Source organism: Manis javanica, chromosome 8 (assembly GCF_040802235.1).
Source record: "Manis javanica isolate MJ-LG chromosome 8, MJ_LKY, whole genome shotgun sequence".
NCBI lineage: Eukaryota > Metazoa > Chordata > Mammalia > Pholidota > Manidae > Manis > Manis javanica.
In genome coordinates this window covers 92,413,855-92,433,196 of record NC_133163.1, presented here as the reverse complement: position 1 = coordinate 92,433,196, position 19,342 = coordinate 92,413,855, and the positions used below count along the sequence as shown (strand labels likewise).

At 38.3% G+C, this 19,342-nt stretch overlaps 2 protein-coding genes across 19 annotated transcripts in view; one reads left to right on the top strand and one right to left on the bottom strand.

The window, feature by feature from the left end:
• The window catches only part of GANC (glucosidase alpha, neutral C), a 59,726-nt gene extending 46,740 nt beyond the window's left edge, over positions 1 to 12,986 (bottom strand). For 4 of the 13 annotated variants that reach the window (XR_001854465.3, XM_073211680.1, XM_037018936.2 and 1 more), the window contains exons 1-5: positions 12,089 to 12,982; positions 10,718 to 10,780; positions 9,997 to 10,046; positions 9,266 to 9,399; positions 1,756 to 1,883 (exon numbers count right to left, since the gene is read on the bottom strand). Coding sequence is in view for 12 of the 13 variants with exons in the window: in XM_073211680.1 (XP_073067781.1) it covers positions 1,756 to 1,883; positions 9,266 to 9,399; positions 9,997 to 10,046; positions 10,718 to 10,780; positions 12,089 to 12,117 (404 nt within the window). In the remaining variant the exon portion in view is untranslated. Of the gene's footprint in view, positions 1 to 1,755; positions 1,884 to 9,265; positions 9,400 to 9,996; positions 10,047 to 10,717; positions 10,781 to 12,088 lie in introns of all 13 variants that reach the window. The other 9 variants (XM_017669155.3, XM_017669132.3, XM_017669140.3 and 6 more) reach the window with 9 other exon arrangements.
• A 161-nt stretch (positions 12,987 to 13,147) lies between these two features.
• The window catches only part of TMEM87A (transmembrane protein 87A), a 41,323-nt gene continuing 35,128 nt past the window's right edge, over positions 13,148 to 19,342 (top strand). For 2 of the 6 annotated variants that reach the window (XR_012120667.1, XM_073211690.1), the window contains exons 1-3: positions 13,148 to 13,357; positions 14,594 to 14,654; positions 16,965 to 17,050. Coding sequence is in view for 5 of the 6 variants with exons in the window: in XM_073211690.1 (XP_073067791.1) it covers positions 13,205 to 13,357; positions 14,594 to 14,654; positions 16,965 to 17,050 (300 nt within the window). In the remaining variant the exon portion in view is untranslated. The remainder of the gene's footprint in view (positions 13,358 to 14,593; positions 14,655 to 16,964; positions 17,051 to 19,342) is intronic. The other 4 variants (XM_073211688.1, XM_073211686.1, XM_073211685.1 and 1 more) reach the window with 3 other exon arrangements.

The following is a 19,342-nucleotide window of genomic DNA, read 5'->3' as shown; positions in this document are numbered from 1 at the left end:
TGGAATGGGAGGCTCAGTGGAATTTTGAGGTTTGGGTACTCAGAGTTATTCAAATCTTCCTAAATGTTGCTAGTCAATTTCCTAGGGTCCCAAATTTTTCCAGTTAATGAATGCCATGTATTGATAGACCTGATGAGGCTGTAAATTCAACTTATTCAGCAAACCACAGAAATCAAACTCTGTATCTGATTTTCAGTGGCAAGGACTCTATAGCTACAACAGATATGAGGAAGTTTTAGGATTGTCATAGAAACCTTTTAGGTTTTTGACAATGCCCTGAACTAAGAATTTAAAGCCCTGAGACTGCTGTTTTCTTTCCTTAAGTTCTTCAGTGAAGAGATAGCAGCCAGGCCACCTCAGAGTTTTAATTCTGTGTGAGAACTGTGCTACACTATTGCCCTACCACTTGGTCTGCCAGAGCCATACTTTCAACAGGCCCTATATTTCATTTGGCCACACATAGAAGTATAAGTTAACTCTGCCATGGAATGTCATGGTTTATTACTAGTTGTATTTGTTTGTTAGGGTTGCCATCACAAAATACCTCAGACTGGGTGGCTTAAACAACTAATCTAATGATAATGGTAGAACATGAATTACATCAGAAACCTGCTTAATGGGAGTCTGGGAAATGGAGAAATGTAGTTTTTAGCTTTCTAGTTATTGTAGTAGCCAAAGGTTCTTTAGAAAGAGGTTAGAACAGGAGCAGAAATAATATATCATATCTGCTACACAAAGCTAGTATCACCTTGACTCCAAAGCAAGGTAAAGATAGCAGAGAAAAAGAAAACTACAGACTAATTTTACTTATAAACACAGCTATAAAAATGTTAAAAGATCTACTAGTAAAGTGAATCTCCCAGGATAGCAACAAGTCATATGTTGTGATATATATATATATCTCCACTCATTTGCCAAAATGCAGAGCCTTGAGAACAGTCTCTTCTTCCTATTTCTTAAATTCTTGGCATAGAGTAGGGGCTCAAAGAATATATTTATTTTAAGTTTATAATGGTTCTACTATAATTGAATTGATTTCTCTTTATAATCTATTGACTTACTAGATTTTCATGAAAAAAATCTACATAAAACTATGAAAATGATTAAGTGAAAATTAAAGTATCTGGCATAATCTTAAATTCCTTAGTGAAGTGATATGAAAAAATAACAGAAATCAACAGCAGAACCAAACTGAAATTCACTGGAAAATGTGCTGAGAACTGATGAAGATTCCGCAGGTATATGAAAAATGCTTTAATCCCCAAAGATATTTTTACCTCGACAGAGATTCTTAATTTATCTCTGACTCTAAGACAAATTACTTATTAGACTTCTGAGACTACCCTTAATTAAAAGTGAGTCTGTCACTGTAAATTACTGTAAGCATGGGAGTTTGGCTAGAGCATTAGCTCTCTTGAGCCCTGGTGCTAATGAGTGAGCAAATTAAATAGCTCCCCTACTTGCTTCCAAAGTCTGGTTGATAAACCATTTCTTTGTGAGAAGGAAAGCAGGAATCAAAAAGCTCTGCCTCTCCCTATTAATGAGTTCTGATGAGTCCAATGGTGGATGAAGAAAAAAACATATGGGTAACATACAAAATGGACATATTTATCCACAAATAACTGAAAATTAATTCTGCAAATGATCCTAACTTTAAATAGACAAAATATAAGCCACATAACAAAATGTGCTACTCAAGGTATGATAAAAGAACATATTGAGGGTGCACCCAAGATCTCTTGTTCCTTAGCTTACCTTACAGTGCTTGGCTTGTTTGTTAGGACATCAGGAACCTCATACCTGGGTTTCAGGGGAGTTTCTTCATTGATTTTAAGCCTGAAAATATTTCCCTCTATACCATAGATTTCAGCCAGGAGAGAAACCTGGGAACAGATAACGAGATTAGTTTTAACAGGTTACCTCAGTGATGGTCAGTTCTGCAGTTAAATTACAGTAATTAGAAATTATGCTTAAATTACCATAGGCCAACCAAACTGGAGAATAATAGCAATCATGAAGGAAAAAAGCTCCTCGTTCTACATATGAACTTGCTTGTCTATACCTATAATAGAGACAAGAAACACTTTCTATGTGTTCTATGTCTAGGCAAACATATCATTGTGTCTGGACCAGGAACTTTAAGAGTGAAAGAGGTCTCTGTTAAAAATTATAATGGATGACAGGCGTAAACTGAAATTGCTCTTGAAAAACTGGTACACATGACCACTGAAATCTATGACAAATTACAGGTATCTTATAATTAGAGTTTATTATTAAAACTGAATTCAGCTGAATAAAAGACAAAGGATAACAAGCCACAATGTAGAAAAGTCTACAGAGTAAATAGTGGTCATTGAGATTCTTAGTATAGATGAATGAGGCTTGCTGACTAAAATCAGGGCACTTCCTGCACACCTTGGAATAAGGCCTGGGAACTTTCTCAAAAGGCTGGAGAAAAATAGGTAAAATTCTGTCTACAATAGAATTTGAAAAATAAAACACAAAACAACTAACCCCAAGAGAGTAGAAATGGCTGGATTTAGGTTACAAAATGAAGCATCTAGTTCAGAGAAATAATTAAGATAGTGGTTTTTAACTGGTGTGCCATGCCACAGTGGTTGACTGTAAATCCTTCATTAAATGTGATTTTAAATTCTAGTTAAACTGGGTATGTGTATTGTGCATTGTTACTATAATGTCTGTTAAATGAAAGGCTAAGCTGCATTGCATCACATTTCCTTTTTCTGATGGGAATAAGATTTACTTTTTAGATCTACTCTTAGCAACTTTCAAGTATATAATATTGTTAGTTATAATTGCTATACTGTATAGCAGATCCCTGGAACAAACTTATCTTACAGCTGGAAGTTTGTACTCTTTGACCAACATCTCCCTCTTTCCCCTACCCCCTATCATACTGTAATTACTACTCATATGTTTAATGTTCTTTTGTATACCTGAGTTACTTCAAGCATGTCATCAGGACTCTAAGAATTTGAACTGGGTAACAATAAAAATAAAGCTGAAATCCTGTAAAGTTACATATTGTCTCCTAAGTTAGACATATATTTCCATTGCTCTCTCAAATTCAATTCAACTAACATTTATTTGACATCTAATACTGTGATATGCTGTGAAAAAAATGACTAAATTCTTAGGGGGACTGCAATTTAGAGGACAAGAAACACATACATAGTAAACTCAAGAATTCTGTAAGTGCTGAGATTAGGAGGACAGTGCTGTGGGAGCATAAGGGGAATATTAATGATGGCTAGAGTTCTGGGATGTCTCTCTGGAGAAGGACAGACCTGAGCAGGGCCTTCTGGGATTAGTAGGACTTTAGGTAGGCAAAAATGGGCAGGACATCCTAAGCAGAGGGCACATATGTTGTCTGTCTATAATTACCAAATTGCATCTAGTTTATGCAGTCGGATTATCTTACCATTGTTAGTGAAATACCTTTCTTTAAAATCATTTTTTTTTTAACCAGACTGGTCTACATTCTGTTTCTCAGGCTACAGCCCATGAAAGAATCCTAACTATATGAGAGGTGGTAGCAGTAACTATTATGGTAAAAATGACCTTATGCAACCAAACATACGAAACAGAGTCAAAGCTCCATTTTGTTTTCATTTAAACTAAATTAGGCAAGTTTTCCCAATAGGTAATCCTTTTCAAGGTCAATATCCAGATTCATTCTATCTGTTATTATCACCAACATAGCTTTTATACTCCAATCATATAATATTCTTAGACCTTAGAAGGCATTCACTTCTATGATCTGGGTCACACTGTGTTTACTGGCTTAAATTTCTTTCCTCTTCTTTTTTTTTTTTTTTAACAGCAGCAGACTCAGAAGTCCAATAAGTAAAGTTATGGGGGTTAAAGACAGTGGGGAGTGGCCCTCCACACTAAGAGGGGCCCCTAACTTTTGAACACCCTCCCTTCCCCTGCACTGAGCTCTGAGACACCTCCAAGGAAACCTGGACTCTGTGGTTGACAATTCAAAAACCACTTCCCTGGGCTTCTCAACTGCCAGTTATTACCCAATTCTTCTGCCAAAACTTTGCTTTGTCAAAAAGGCTGGACATGAATGTTATATTTTCTATCTAAAACATTAAGAATTTCTACATGTTCCTCTTCTTCTCTAGGGACCTGTTAGGATATTTATGAAAAAATAACATACAAATAAATTATTGAATCTTTTCCCTCTTTTAGGGATGATGGAAATAACAGAAAAAGCTAAGATTACAGAAAAAGCTAAAGTTAACAAGTTACACAAGTTAGATTGCTTAAACTGAGAATTATTGTTAATACTTAGGTAATAGTAGCTGTTACACTCAAATTGCAGCAAGATGGATTTATGTGACGTAAGTGAAGAAACATAACTAAACATTTAAAAAGAAGTGAGAGAGCATGGTTTTTGCTCCCTTAGAAATATTTAAGATGTGTAAATGTCTGTCTACACAGAGAAGATGAGATAAATTCAGAGAAAGAAATACATTGTAGAGGTTCCTTTCAGCATTACAAGTCTCTACTTGGGTTTTTCACAAACCTTTAATCAGAGACTTACTTCTGGGAAAGAGAATTAATTCCCTTTTCCTGTCAAATTTCTCCCATACTCAAAAACAAAACCTGGTAGTTTGTCATTCCCAAGTCAAGTTTTTTCAGCCACCTGGGCGAAAAATACTAGGTTCTAAAATTCATGATAGAAACAGACTTGTCTACATATTGGAGCAGTAGATTGATCATGATTACATTAAAACAAAACTTTTTATTCACCCAGAACTGTTAATCACAACTAATAGAGACTGTAACTGAGTTAAAAGAACAGCCCTAGAACACATATTTAAATAGCAGTGTGTATTAAGAAAGGAAATTATGACCCCATCAGTTTCTCCTTCATGGGTAGATCTTGCTTTTCCTCTTGCATCTGGCGCTTTGACTGTAGTATAAGAACAGTTAACCTAAAAAGCCTAGGAGAGTGAGCAATGAACTCTCCTAGCTGTTTATCAAGACTTTCCAGGATTCAGAGAATGGTAAGAGTTCATCAAATTGCTGTAGGGCACTACACTGTCCCTTCCACAGTTGCAGCTAGTTGGTGTATTGTAAGCGCCAATTCTCTATGGAGAACATTGGTAAGTTCATACTGGGCATTAGCCCATTCCCAAGGACCATTGTGCTGTCCGGGTATGCTTCTGATTATTGGGACAGTACCCAAAATAGCTGCCTGTTCCTGGTCATTACTGCAGAACCAATACTGGCTAACAAGTGGTACTGATGCCTCATCTGCTGAGGAGTGGGCTGGTTGGGAAAGTACCATTTTCATCCGGTTTTGCTGAAGAGGCAAAGGGTATCTTCATGAGATACCCCTGCATCCTTGGAGAAGCTGCTAACCATGCTGTCTCTGGTGAAGACTTGCAAATAGGCTGCAGAAGAAATCACTGCCAAATGCTCATCCATTGTCATGAGAAAGTATCAAAATTAGCAATATAAAGTAGGTCAAAGACATAGGTCTGTTCCAGATAGCATTCCTGGACATTTTAGCTAGACTCAAAAGACAGCATAAATTTCCCTGCTCTGTCATCATAAACCTAGATCTTCAGTTTCTCAATCCAGGTCAAATTTTCAATGAAGGTAAAAAGTTAATCATAGTAGGAAAAAACAGTTCTACAAAAGCCAACATTTTACTGATAACTCCTCTCTTTCTAGATTTTCTTCTGGAAGCTTCTTTATTAAATATCTACCTGATTATTTTGTCATCAATAGTGTGGGGAAAATGGAAGTTCCTATGGCCAGGATCCTCACCTGACCCTAAACTACTTGATGATGTGATTGGCCCCTTAGGCTACTGCTCCCACACCCATAGGCAATAAGCTATTATTGACTGAGTCCCTATATAAAGAGCTCTGCCCAGTGCTCTGGGCAAAGGCAGAGACAGAGGAGGATTACAGACCTGCAGACTGTAGGATGCAGATGTGATTCTAGTGCTTGACTGACTGCAAGGAGAATAAAACCAGGTATAAACCCTTTTACCCCAAGAATGTTCCATTGTCATTCCTCAGTGTGGAGAAAGTGAAGGTTCCTATGGCCAGGATTATCATCAGGCCCTGGTTGGCTTGCTCACTACACACATGTGGGCAATATGTTGTTACTGACTCTATATAAAGAGCTCTGCCCAGTGCTCAGGGTGACGTGGTGGCACGGCTGCAGGGCTGCAGGGCTGCTGGAAAGCAGAGACTGAAGTGGTGGCAGCACCGAAGAGAGACTGAGACAGCTGGGGGGCAGAGACCGGCTTGCTGCATGCAGGCTTGCTCTGAGTGGACGGGATTCTAATGATTGACCTGCCACCGTGGGGATAGAGTTGGGTATAAACCCTTTCATCCCAAGAATGTTCCACTGACATTTTTTCGATCTCACTGAGTCCACAGTGAACTTTTCTGGGACTGAAACCCATTGGCAAGACACTCAGTCTCACCGAATCCGTAGTGAATTTGCTTGGGGCTGAAACCCTCAGGCAAGACAAATAGGTAAGGTATTACACTGGGATCCTGTGTGAAAACTTAATGCATTTGAACGTGCAACCAGCTTTCCTTCAAAGTCCAGATGTCCTGACCTAGAGACAATACCCAGGGCACCACTTCTGCTTGTTCTGTAACATTAGTGTGTCCCAGGGACAGCATGTTTGCTATGGACTGAACTGTGTATTTCCCCCACCCCCCAGTTCATATGTTGAAGCTCTAACCCTCAATATGATGGTATTTGGAGGAGTGTTAGGGAGGTGATTAGGTTTAGATGAGGCTGTGAGAGTGAGGACATGATGGGATGAGTGTGCTCACAAGAAGAGACCAGAGAGCTCTCTCTCCCCTATGTGAAGATAAAGTAAGGTGACAGCAGTCTACAAGCCAGAAAGAGTGCTTACCAGACACCTTGATCTTGGAAGTCCCAGATTCCAGAACTATGGCAAATAAATGTTGTTTAAACACCCAGTCTATGGTATTTTGTTATGGCAGTCCAAGCTAAGACAGTGTTGAATAAAGTTTGGTTCTGTTTCCTGGTTGCTTATTAAGGGGACAGTTGGGGGAAAGGGATTGGGAAGAAGGATTTCAAAAATTGACAGATCTTGACAACAAAGTTATGGCTTTAAGAGTTTTAATGGTGTGGGCGCAGGCACTAAGAATGCTGGGTTTGTCAGATTCTGCCTAATCAGTGAAATTTGAGAACTACAGCTGCGAGCTAAATATGATCCTCTTAGATCATACCAGGCTCTGTCTCTCCGAACATGAAATGAAAAGCTATCATTCTGAATAAGTGGATATAATGCAGCTTGCTTTAAGTCTCCAGACCACAACCATACTATATCCTAATGTGGAAACTCCTGTGAAACATTCATCTCAACCCAGAAACAACCACTAATGGGGGCTCCTTGACTATGCAGTGTGTTGAATACAGGGTTCAGGAGTAGAGGTTACTGTCTGGATCTTTTTTGTCCCTGAACAGGCTGACAGAAGGCATGAAACCTTATGTCCCTAGTAGTAATATCAACTCCAAGTGACAAGAAGGACATTAAATTGGAGTTCAGCCTAGGATTTCAGGACGACCTCCCCAAATATCTACATTTGCATGCATTATGCCTGAGATCAAAACACAAAGATTCCCTCTGCAGCCTCAATATTTCCAATACCTGAACATGGGGTCTGTTCCAAGGGGCCCTCAAACTGCTCAGTCTCATCAGCCATATTGCTGACATCCCGGATAAGCTGCCCTTGTTGCTTGGGCTTCTGAGCTCCCTTCTGAGCCATGTGCTGTCTTGTGCTTCTTTTTCTCTGAAGGCATCCAGATCCAGTGATTCTGGTTCTGGCACCTGATCTGAACGGCATTGTCACTCACAGTTTCAGGATCCACAGGGAAATGTGTGTAGAGAAACTGATCTATAGTCTTGTAAAAGGCTGTTGTGGAGATCTTTTGCTGACTACACCGGGGGCAAGGTGCACCGAGAATGTGCCTGTGGGCCCACACTGGTATTCAGGGTGCTTTTGCCTCATTTCTTTTTGCTTCAGCACTTGTCTTCATGCCAGTAGATTGTTCAGGTGCATCTCCAAGGATGGAAAGGGATTCTTGCCCTGACCATGGGACAGCTATAACTCTCTGGGGTTAGACACTTCAGAAACAGGAAGAAAAATGAGCAAATGACAGGAAAAATGAGACAGGGTGGTACCTGACATGTTGTGGCAGGCCTAGTGACTCCTGGAAGGTCTCTGGTGGACTCCCTGCCTTTCCTTGTGCCAAGTGCTTCTGCAGACCCTCAATGCAGAGGTTTGGCTGGTATCAGGTAATCAGGCTGCATACTAATGGCAGCTGGCTCCCCCAGAAGGAAATTCATGCTGCTCCATGTTTTCTCAGGAACAGCTATCAAACTAGGCTACAGAAAGATGGATACTATGGGAGATTTGGATCAGCAGAGAATCTATGACTGCTGAGGTACCAAATGGCTTTCACATGTCTTTCAGGTACATAAATTGCCAATTGAACCAGATTGGTGTGGGAGGACTCAGAAGCTTAAGATGCCTTTAGAAGGTAGGGGGGTACCTGGAAGTGAGGGTCAGGTTGAGAGTATCAGGTACCTGTGCATAGCCACTACCTAGCCCAGCCCACACAGTACTTTCTCTGATTGACCCACCAGGATGGCCCATCCAAAGGAGTGTGGAGGAGGGACAGGTGAGAACAAGTGTGAGAACATCTGTGACTTAGGTTTTAAACTGTATAGTCCCTTGCTCCCCTGTCCCACCCACATTTTGGGGTTTGGACTTTCACTGAATCTGTACCTTAGGCTAAATTCTTAATGGTGTGTAATGGTATTAGAAAGAGCATGGTTGCTTGATAGGCAACAGATGCAGGTGAAAATTCTGATTTGTAGTAGCATGACTTGGAGCAAGTAACTTCTACACTTCAATTTCCCTTATTTCAAAATTTGTATAATCTGAAAATAATACAATGTACCTCTTAGGTATATTACATATACTAATTAAAAGGAACTAACATTTGTAAAACATCTGGGGAAGTATCTGCTACACAGGTAATCTGTAAATTGATATCCATATTGCTTTTAAAGTAGTATTAGTGTAACTATGAAAAAGATGACATTACTCCTCTAAGTGTCTAACCCCTTTTGAAGCATAGTTTTAATTAGCTTTTTTGGAAATTTACTTCATTCAACCCAAATAAATATAGAAACAAACAATTCTCTGTAGGAAATATTTCTCACCTTAGTTGCTTTGTTGACAACTTGGAACCTGGTGCTTTCTTTGCCTGTTGTGACTGATTCTAGTAATGCCTGGTAGATGGACTTCCTGGAACGCTGCTGTTTCTGACGCCTACAGATATGGAGTACACAGATGCCTGAGAAGTAATTGTGACTGTCAGCATCCAGTAGACTGTATTACCAAGTAGAAGGCATTAAAATTCACTATGATAGTAAGTGAATTGGGCACAGACAGTATTAGTACTCTAATAAGGTACTCGCTGATAAAATTAGTACTAGTACGAATACTAATTGTTCAATGTAACAATGCTCAGGGATGGCATTCTGCCCCTTTATGAAGAAAGTGGGGCAGTTTCATAGATGACATTTACTAACTTGCTAATTTCCCTCTCTTTCCATGAAATATACACTTTAATAGAAATTCAATAAATTCTAGTGGTAATCCAGTACAACCTAGTGTTTGAACAAGGAGACCAGAAGTTCACTGTAGAATAAAAAATGATATGATTTTCTTCTCCAGAGCAGTGTGACTATCTTATAAAATCATAATACATGATAAAATTTTGGGGGATTTCAGTTTCAGGATCACATAAAGACAGACACTCAAAAGACTTTAAAGAAATATTTTTGAGGCTCTGGGAAAAATAATCTTACATAGAGGTGATGAAAGTACCGAATGCTACAGTCCCTATGGAGGGGTATCTGGTAATAGTTAAAATTTCAAATACACTTACACACTTTGACCCAGTAATCCCACTCCTGGAAATTCATCCTATAAATATACCTGCATGTGAAGGAAATGACATATATATATAGCTTCTCATGGTGGCAGTGATTTATAGCAATAGACTGAAGGCATCCCAAGGCTCTAGTAATAGGAGAAGACTGAAAAAATTATAGTACATCTAGCCAGCGGAATACTATTAAAGCTATAAAAGGGGAAAATCCCCACAGACTCATACAGAGCTCTTGAGAATTAACTATGAAGTAGGAAAAAAAGAGGTACATAACAGTGTATATAGAAAGCTACTTGGTGTAAGAAAGGCAGTGATATAAGAATATATATATTTATAAAAAGAAATACTGGAAGGATAAATAAGAAATTTAAAAATCTGGTTACTTGCAGGGACAATATATGGAATGGGGTGGAAGGGGACAGGAAATGGGAGTAATACTTTTCAATGTATTATCATTTTATATTATTTGATTTTTGAAACATGTAAAAGTATTATCTATTCAAAGACAAAATTGTAACATTAGTTTAAGAACACTTGGACTTTTAAAATACCTATATTGAGAAATTTAAATAACACAGGAGTATTTTGAATGTCTTCTGTCTGATGAATGCCTTAATCACTCAATTTCCTCACTGCCCCTTTCCTTAGAAAGCCTATCAGTTCTCAAAAAGTTAATAAACCTCAATTTTGAAATACTGTCAAAATTTCCTCTCCTTACCTGTAGAAGGCAATCTTGCTACAGTCTTTGAAAACGTTTTTATCCACAGCTTCATCTTCAACACTAAAAGACATTTTAAGAAACTTATTTTATACCAGGGCTTGTGAATCCAATTTTTGTACCTTTTCTAACTATAGCATGAATGATAGGGAAATAAGCCTCTTCAATGAAAAACTGTGCCACAGCCATAATATTTCAGCCTGTGTGTGGCCGAACAACATCCTTCTGTAAATCACCCACAGTAAACAACAAAACACCCAATTCTGAGATTACTCTAAAAGCCATGAAAAAGAGCACCATCACTTATGAAGAAGGGTTCTTTTAAAATAACGACCGATGGCTATGACTCACAGGAAAACGTGACAGAGCAAAAACAAACCAAAAAAAAAAAATCCTAAACCAAACAAACAAAAAAAACAACCCGCCCACCAACTTATTCAACAACATCTTTTCAGAATATTCTTACCGAGTGTTGGGCTCTGAGGAAGATACGAAGAACTGACAAGAGCCCAACCAACAATCACAGATCAACCTGACAAATGCTTTACTAGATATAGGCAAGCTGCTAGAACAGGAATAGAAACAGATATAGAAGGAAAATCTTCTGCTTTTTAAGACTATGCTGACAATCTAGGAGCCAGTGTTTTTTAAAACCAAATTTCCAGAAGAGCTGTTTCTGGACTAGAACATGAACAAGATGTGTATATATTGCTACTCAAGTATATGTATTTAAATTAGCCTCTACTTGATTAAAACAACTGTAAGTTACAAGGGGAGAAAGCACATTGGCCTTCATGCAGAGGTGTTGCTGAATACAGCCGTCTAATGTGTAAGAAACTATGACTGAGCACAAACTCCCAAATATTATAAAAAAAGAGTCCAGGAAGATAACACTCAGCCATACTTAAAAAAATTGTTTATCACAGAAATTACCAAATCCTTCACTGACTCAGTCTTTGTCACTGTGTCTCTTAATTGAGGTGCAACAATTAGAGAAATTTTTTTTCTTTTTTTCTTTGCAGTCTTCACTTTCTAGCTTTGAAGACTGAGCTCCAGAATTATAAAGGTAGAGGTGGGTAGAGTTGAACATGGAAAGCAACATGTTTGAAATACACGTGCTATAGTTATGATTACAGCTCTTCCACTATTTTGTTAACCACCCTGAAAGTATTTTATAAGGGGTAAGCTATAAATATCAACTATTTCAGTTCCCTGGGGAACTGAGAAAAATGATAAAGATCAAGTGCATGAATATTAATATAGAAATAAGAAGGTCAACTAATCAATAAAACCTTCAAAGCCAAAATGTTGCTTTCAGGTACTTATCCCCTGACTCCAGGAGTCAGTCCGTTAGCACCATTGGGCCTTTACCTGATTTCCTCTTTCCCAGCAGTTTCCATGGCTTCCCAGTCTATCCGACAGGCTCTGAGCAATCAGGCAAAGACAGTGGACGATCTTTCTAAAACGCTGATTGGCTGTTTTTCTAAATTACAAGTTAGCACTTCAGCACGGTCAAGTCTCCAGCAAACGGATTCCCCTCAAGGTCCTTAGGGATTTGTGACAACTCGACTCTTGCTCCTGGGATTTCCAGGCCCAAATTAGTGTTCCTAAAGGGATTTATTTGACAAATTTTTCTTGGTTATTAGTGGCTGGTGAGGAACTGCTTTTATTAGGAACCGAAACTGTCTTTTCCGCCGTGGGGGCGGGTGCTCAAAGAGTCCTAGAAGAAAAATATCAAGAGCGTGAGAACTGGGGATACCGAGAGCAGCTACACCACTGGGGCTAAACTGAGGTCTAGCTCAGTGACGGTCACGCTACAGATACTGAAAACTGACCGACTCTGAGTTTTAGTTTTGAATATAAAGTGCCGTCCAGCTCTTCGCTGGAGGTTGATTCTCTCCGGCCAATTCTCCTGCAGCATCATACTTTTCAATGCTAGAAAGGTCTTTTTTAAAGAGGGGTTATCTATCACAACACTCTGTTTAGGAATCCCTTATACTCCACCACCACCAAATTCCAGTCTTTGCTTAAATACCTCCGGAACCTGGAACTTACTACTAGACGCCAACCAGGCAGCCAGACTTACGGCTTTCCCAGACTTCTGGCCCCGGCGTTTGACTTTTGGCTTAGAAGGGATGAGGGGCCGGGGCGGACAGGAGCAGAGAGCCAAACGCTACACGAGGTGCTTGCCTGATCCCCAAGGCCTTTAAGGGCTGGCAGAAAAGAAAAGAGCCAACCACGGTGTTGGTGGTTTTTGGTGATGACCCTGACGCTCCAAGGTGACCAGGCTACTACAGGACGACGCCTGCGCAGTGCGTCTCCAGCCCGCACGCTGCCCTGACAACTGGCTAAGGGAGGGGCTGCTGGGTGGCAAAACAAGCCAGCTCCGCGAAGTTGCGAGGACCCGGATCATCCCGCCCCCCAGAGCAGAGCCGGAAGGAGGCGGGGCGAACCGGAAGAGGGTGAAATGCTGTGGGTAGGCACTCCATGGCTGTGAAGATGGCGGCGGCTGCGTGGCTTCAGGTGCTGCCTGTCATTCTTCTTCTGGGGTCTCAGACATCCCTATTGTCTCTCTTCGGTGTAGGACCGGCACCCGTCGCTGCTGCTGATCGATCAAAGTGGCACATTCCGATACCGTCGGTGAGTGTTCAGAAGCAACTAGCCTGGAGGAATAAGGGGGTGGGGCTACGGCGGCCCAAGGGGTCCATGAAGGTTCCTCAAAAGTCCGCTTCCAAAGGGGTGGAATTGCCGGGAGCATCTGTGTGTCTGGTTAATGGGGACCCGCTTTCCTGGAGAGGAAAGCCGTGCACTTCTGTGGGCAGGTTACCAGGAATGTCACTGCCACTTCAGAAGCAGAGAAGAGTGGTGGAGCGGTTTCTTAACAGCCGAGTCCGAGAGAACTTTCAGTGCCTGAGTTGAGACATGTAGATTTAATGTATAGTTAGAGAATAGTTTCTTTTTCAGCTAAAGTTCCACAGGATCCAGTAATCCCCGAGAGGAATATGTAAATAGGCGTCTTTCTTACTTTCTCTTTTTAACTGCACTTTTTTGTTACTAGATAATACTACTTAACGAAGTTGTTTGATTTCGTTTGAACTTTGAAATGGTTATTCTACGCCCGAATTAGGAATCCTAGTCGTTTAAAAAATGTATTTTAACATGAGGCTGGTTAAAATGGATGAAATATTATTCTAAAATTTGATATGGTAAGGTTAGTATTTTGGACAATTAATTAGATAGGTTGACCCTTTCTCCCCCTCGCCCGCTTTTAAACCTCATTTGAGTAAGAGCTATAGTTCTGTGAGCAGACAAAAATCAGATGCAGGCAGGAAATGCCGAAATGCATTAGTCCGATTAAAACCAGAATGGCCTTTTTGTTTCATTCCGTTCCACTCACTGGTTGTAATGTCCACATCTTATTTGAGCTTTTGATATGGCAGGCACTATAACTTTTGTTTATTTGGTGGAGATCTTCAGTTTCTCAATTTTAGGTATTTATTACAAAATGGTCTGTCTGCTTATAGAATAGTTTATTTGAAGAAATGGTTACTCTGGACAGTGATGGGTGAGTAAAGGGAAGGAACTGATTAAGGAGTCCCTCCCAGGAAGGTTTAAGTTAAGTTGGGATTTCTAGCAGCTTCCTAGAGTCCTTGCTTCCTTGCCTGTGGGGAAAAAATCATGTCTCTGTGCCAAGCTACAGAATTCTGCAGTTTGGATATGGTTGCATTTTACTAAGAGGAAGGACATTGATGTCTTGTTTATTAACAAAACTAACTTAGACTCTTTATAAATCATAGATTTTTATACCAGTTATATTCTACATTGGGAAATAAAGTGACATGATGCTAATTATCTTTCTCTCCTTTATCTTTGCAGGGGAAAAATTATTTTAGTTTTGGAAAGATCCTCTTCAAAAATACCACAATCTTCCTGAAATGTGAGTTTTTGTGTTTCATTAAGTTTTCTTTGAACTTTTCAGTGATCTTCAAATTAACCTATTTTCTACCTCTGATGATCTACTCTCAACATATATACTAAAATTTAATAATCTAGCAATGTCTGGGTATAATAAACATGTAGTATAACTAGGTCCTTTACTGAGAAATCTTCAAAGTATTTACTAGTGTGAAACTTAATTTTCTTCTTTTGTTTTTCTGGTGTTTATAAGTTAGATGAGTTGTGTTGATTGATTGCCTGCATGATGTTTTAATCTAAGTCATAGTGGTACCACCAATTTTGCTTTTATGTGCTTGTTAGATGATTACTGAACAGGTTTTGTAGGCTTGTCAGACCATTGGCTCTGAACGAATATGTTCAGTAAATCTTTTGTTTACAAAAGGAGTATGTTACCACTTGGATCTTTGGAAGAGGAAGCTCAGAGATATTATCAGGAAATAGGGATTACTTAGAACAAAACCAGTCTGTCCAGTGGGAAAACCACTGTATCTAAATCCAGAATATCCCATTCCAGTTTTAAAGAACAGCTTCTTTTTATTTTTGAAACTGGCTTTATTTTAGAGAATAAATGGTGATGAGCAGCCAGTTCCACTTCAGGATCAGGGTAAAAATCCTGATTATCCGTCTGTCTGTGCTTCTCTGTATGTATTTCCCCATGAAAGTGCAAAGTTTTAAGTCATAGTTGGATGATTTTATTACTTTTGTAATTAATAAGTAGTTATTAAAAACCTGCTCTGTGTCAGGCTCTGTTTTAGACTGCAGGGAAGTGATAGAAAAGTCCCCTTACTAAGCTTACAGTGTAATGGGAGTAAAGGGGGCAGATAGAATTTCCATGAGGAATAGACAGTGTCTGTGAACATGCAATCTAATGACTTAAACATGGTTTAAATCTAATCTACTCTGACATGCTGGTCTTTCTTTTGACAGTTTACTAGATAAAAGTATCTTCTAGGGATAGCAGTATTTGTCTTCTGGAAAGCCTGAGAGTCTATATGCTATTCTATTAATTATGTATTGTCTTTTCTTATCTGTATTTTGATCTAATGGTGTTTTGCCAAGCTTATGCAAATTGTATAATTTGAAGTGTCTACATTTCATTGTGTTTGGAGGATTTGTGGCTCCTTAAAAATTACATTATCTTTCACTTTGTTACTTTTGTGCTTTTTCATATTTACCTTGTCTCTGATTTTGTACTTTTGTGCATATGGTATTTAGTTTTCCATGAGCTTGGCAGGACCCTATTCATTGTCCCTTAAAACCATTTAAATGGTGTCTTTTAATGTAAATAAGTATTTTTGCAGCCAAATTTCCCCACAAATCTGTGTATTGGGATTTTCTTATTGGCTCTTATTTAATTAAGCCTGTCTTTGTAGAGTTCTTCTGAATACTTCATAGCAGAATTGCAATATCCTTTTCATCATTTCCATAAATTCAATTCAATTATGTCAGGTTTTTGTGCATTTTAATGAAACTTTTAAAAGTGTGCTACTTAAAAACTTGAGAAAACAAAACAAAGAAAACAGAAAAGTTATCATTTTAGGTTTCTGGATGCAGTCGTGTCTGTCCTTGTCACAATTGCATAAAGTAGGTATTCTTAGTATATGTCCTTTTCCACAGCTAGGATCAAAGATAAAAGAACACTGACTTGCCCCAGATGAGAATGATTATCAGTCATATAGTCAGATTTTTGTGTTCACAAGTCTTCAGACCAATACCTAGAGGTCTCTCTTAAGGGGGGCTTGAAAAGGATTTAATACTCCTTTATCTTTGCTTTTGCCTCCCACTCTCCCCAGCTGGGTTTGCTTTTTAGTTCATAGTTCTTTCTATCCAATCTTGGTATCTATCAAGGTCTAAGCCATGAATTTTTTTCCTCAGTGGAACTTTTTAAAATATTACCTTGAGATATCCCTAATGTTGTTACTTCTTTGTATACTAAAGTGTTCTGCTAGATAAATATTTGAATGGTAATAGAAGTCTGCTTTTTAACTTAGGACTGCTTTATCACCTCCACATTTTTCCCAACAGGGAACCAGAAATCCAGCCATAAAAATAGAGTTTCAAAGGTTAAAAACTGTTTAATTGCTGTTTCTTTTTGGGAACAATAATTAAATGCATCTGAAGAGTAGCCAGTTCTTTTTATATATATATTACTTCATTACCTTGTGTTTGGAGAAGGAACAGTCTTTTGAGTATCTCAGTTTAGCAGGGAAGAAATGAGATGTGGGTAACAGTTTAGAAAAAAATGTTTTGTTTGGGTATGATCTTTTATTCACAAAGATTTCTTTTATAGTTGATGGAGAACCTTGTGCTGTATCTTTGAATATAACCTGGTATCTGAAAAGTGCTGACTGTTACAATGAAATCTACAACTTCAAGGTAAGGAACATAAAATTGACAGACTCTTTCTTCCTGGGCTTTTGAGATCTTGGGGTCCCAAACTGATAGAGGAAGGAGTGTCATGTAGCTATGTAGAAAAGATCTGAAACTAGATAGAATCCATGCTCTCCCAATTTGTGATCTACTGTACCAGCAGTTCTCAAACTTTTTGGTCACAGAATTCTGTTAAATTCTTAAAAATTACTGCAGGCTCCACAGAGCCTTTGTTCATATGGGTTACTGTATTAGAAATTAAAACAAAATACATATTAACTTATTTAAAAATAGCAATAATAAACTCATAATAAAAATAGCAATAAAAAATAATAAAAATGTTAATATAAATATTTTTAATGAAAATCTTTTCAAAAAAACCTGGAAGACTGGTGTTACTATTTTTTTTTTTTGGCAAATCTCTTTATTTAATGTTGGGTATAATAAAGACAGCTAGATTCTTACATCTTCTTCACTCAGTCTATTGCAGTACACTATTTTGATTGAAGTATATGCACAAAATGAATGTGGCGTTACACAGATATACAGTTGGGAAAGGAAATGGTATTTTAGTAGTGTTTTCAGATGATTGTGAATGGTTATTTGATTCTATACCAAAACCTAACAAATGAAGTTTCTAAAAGGTTAGTTGCAATGGGGAATCTGAAACCATATCAGTGAACTCTTTTCGTACTGTTACTAAGATAAATTGGTGTTTCCATACACTTTGCGTGGTCTTTTACCCATGTCTGATTCTGTAACATCATTCATTGGTCATTTAGAAAATACTGGTTGACTGAATTATATAAGCTGTCCAAATATTAATTCATTTTACAATTAACTCAAAATTACATTTGCTAATATTACCCTCAGTCTGTCAGAAATTCCATAAGTATTGGAAGCTGTTAATCTCATCGTGAAGCACATACAAGTTTTCTAGAATTCTGGTTTTTACTCGAAAGCTCCAATTTTATCATTGATGGCGATTATTGTCAGTTATAATCCTTGAAGTGACAGCCTCCCTTTGCCCATTTTCAAGAAACTATCTCCCAAATAACTGTCTGGGAGAATAACAGTCTGAGTAACTGTAGTTTGTTATTCTTTCAAGTAAATGAAAAAAGTGGATACTTTAGTTCGCAAGTCAAAACAGGTGCCAAGTGCTTTATCTCAATAATCAACAGTTTTTGTGTCCTTTTGTTTTGTCTCAAAATATTAAAAAAGGCATGTACTCAAAAGGTTCAGATTTAATAACATTAATAATTTTACTGCTTCATCCAGGACATTCTTACATAAAACTGGCTTTTTTTTGAACTGCAAGTTTGTGACTGGAGAGTACAGTGACTACTAGTATGATTAGGTGCCACTGCTTGGTTCCTGATAAGGGTCATCACTTTCACCCATCATTATTTTTGCACTATCAGCACAAGGCAAATAACATGTTGTTATGAAAGTAGTTTTGATCTGTTAGAGCTTGTGAAAGAGTCCATGGATCATGCTTTCAGAATTGCCATTAGTATACTATGAACATTGAAGCTATATGACTCCAAGATGGATTTTTTAGGCCTTTTTCCATTCTGTTTCCATTCCCCTCTTCTTCCCTCCCTCCCTCCCTTCCTGCTTCCCTCCTCCCTCTCTTCTTCCTTCCTTTCCCCTACAATTCTTGAGGTTTCTTTTCAAAGATAATCTGACTGGTCCTTAAAAAATACCCACCACCCAATTGGTTTTTTAAACCTTAAGCCTTTTTGAATTTCTGCCTCGTATTAATGTTTTGCATGATCTTTTTGGTGGTTTGGTGATTGGTTTTGCTTTTGTCACACAGTATTTTCTAGAGTTGATAATGAGGAGGAGTACTAAAAGGACTGAAGAATTTAAAGAGAAATAATAATACCTCCAAAGTATGATTTGAAATATCATTGATTCTTTTTTCTTAAACTAACAGTAATTGAATTTACACTTAAAAACATCATATATTTGAAACTTGTTATAAACTGGTTAAGCATTTAGCAGATCCAGTCTTCATAGGAAGTACAAGTTAGGAATGTAAAAATTATTCTGGTTGCCATGGGACGATGCAAATGTCAAGCAGATGAAAATGTGAAATTGGTTGCTTAGGAAAAAAGAGGGCAACATTAGGAATGAAGTTATGGGAGAAAACTGAAAGAATTGATGGAGTTTTTTCAGCATATTAACAGTGGGCTGTGAACAGCTTATAACAGTTTTGTGCTCTGTCTTAGCTTATGAGCACATCTTGGTGGTGGTGTTGATTTAGTCAAGTAACTCTTATAAATATATTTTCTT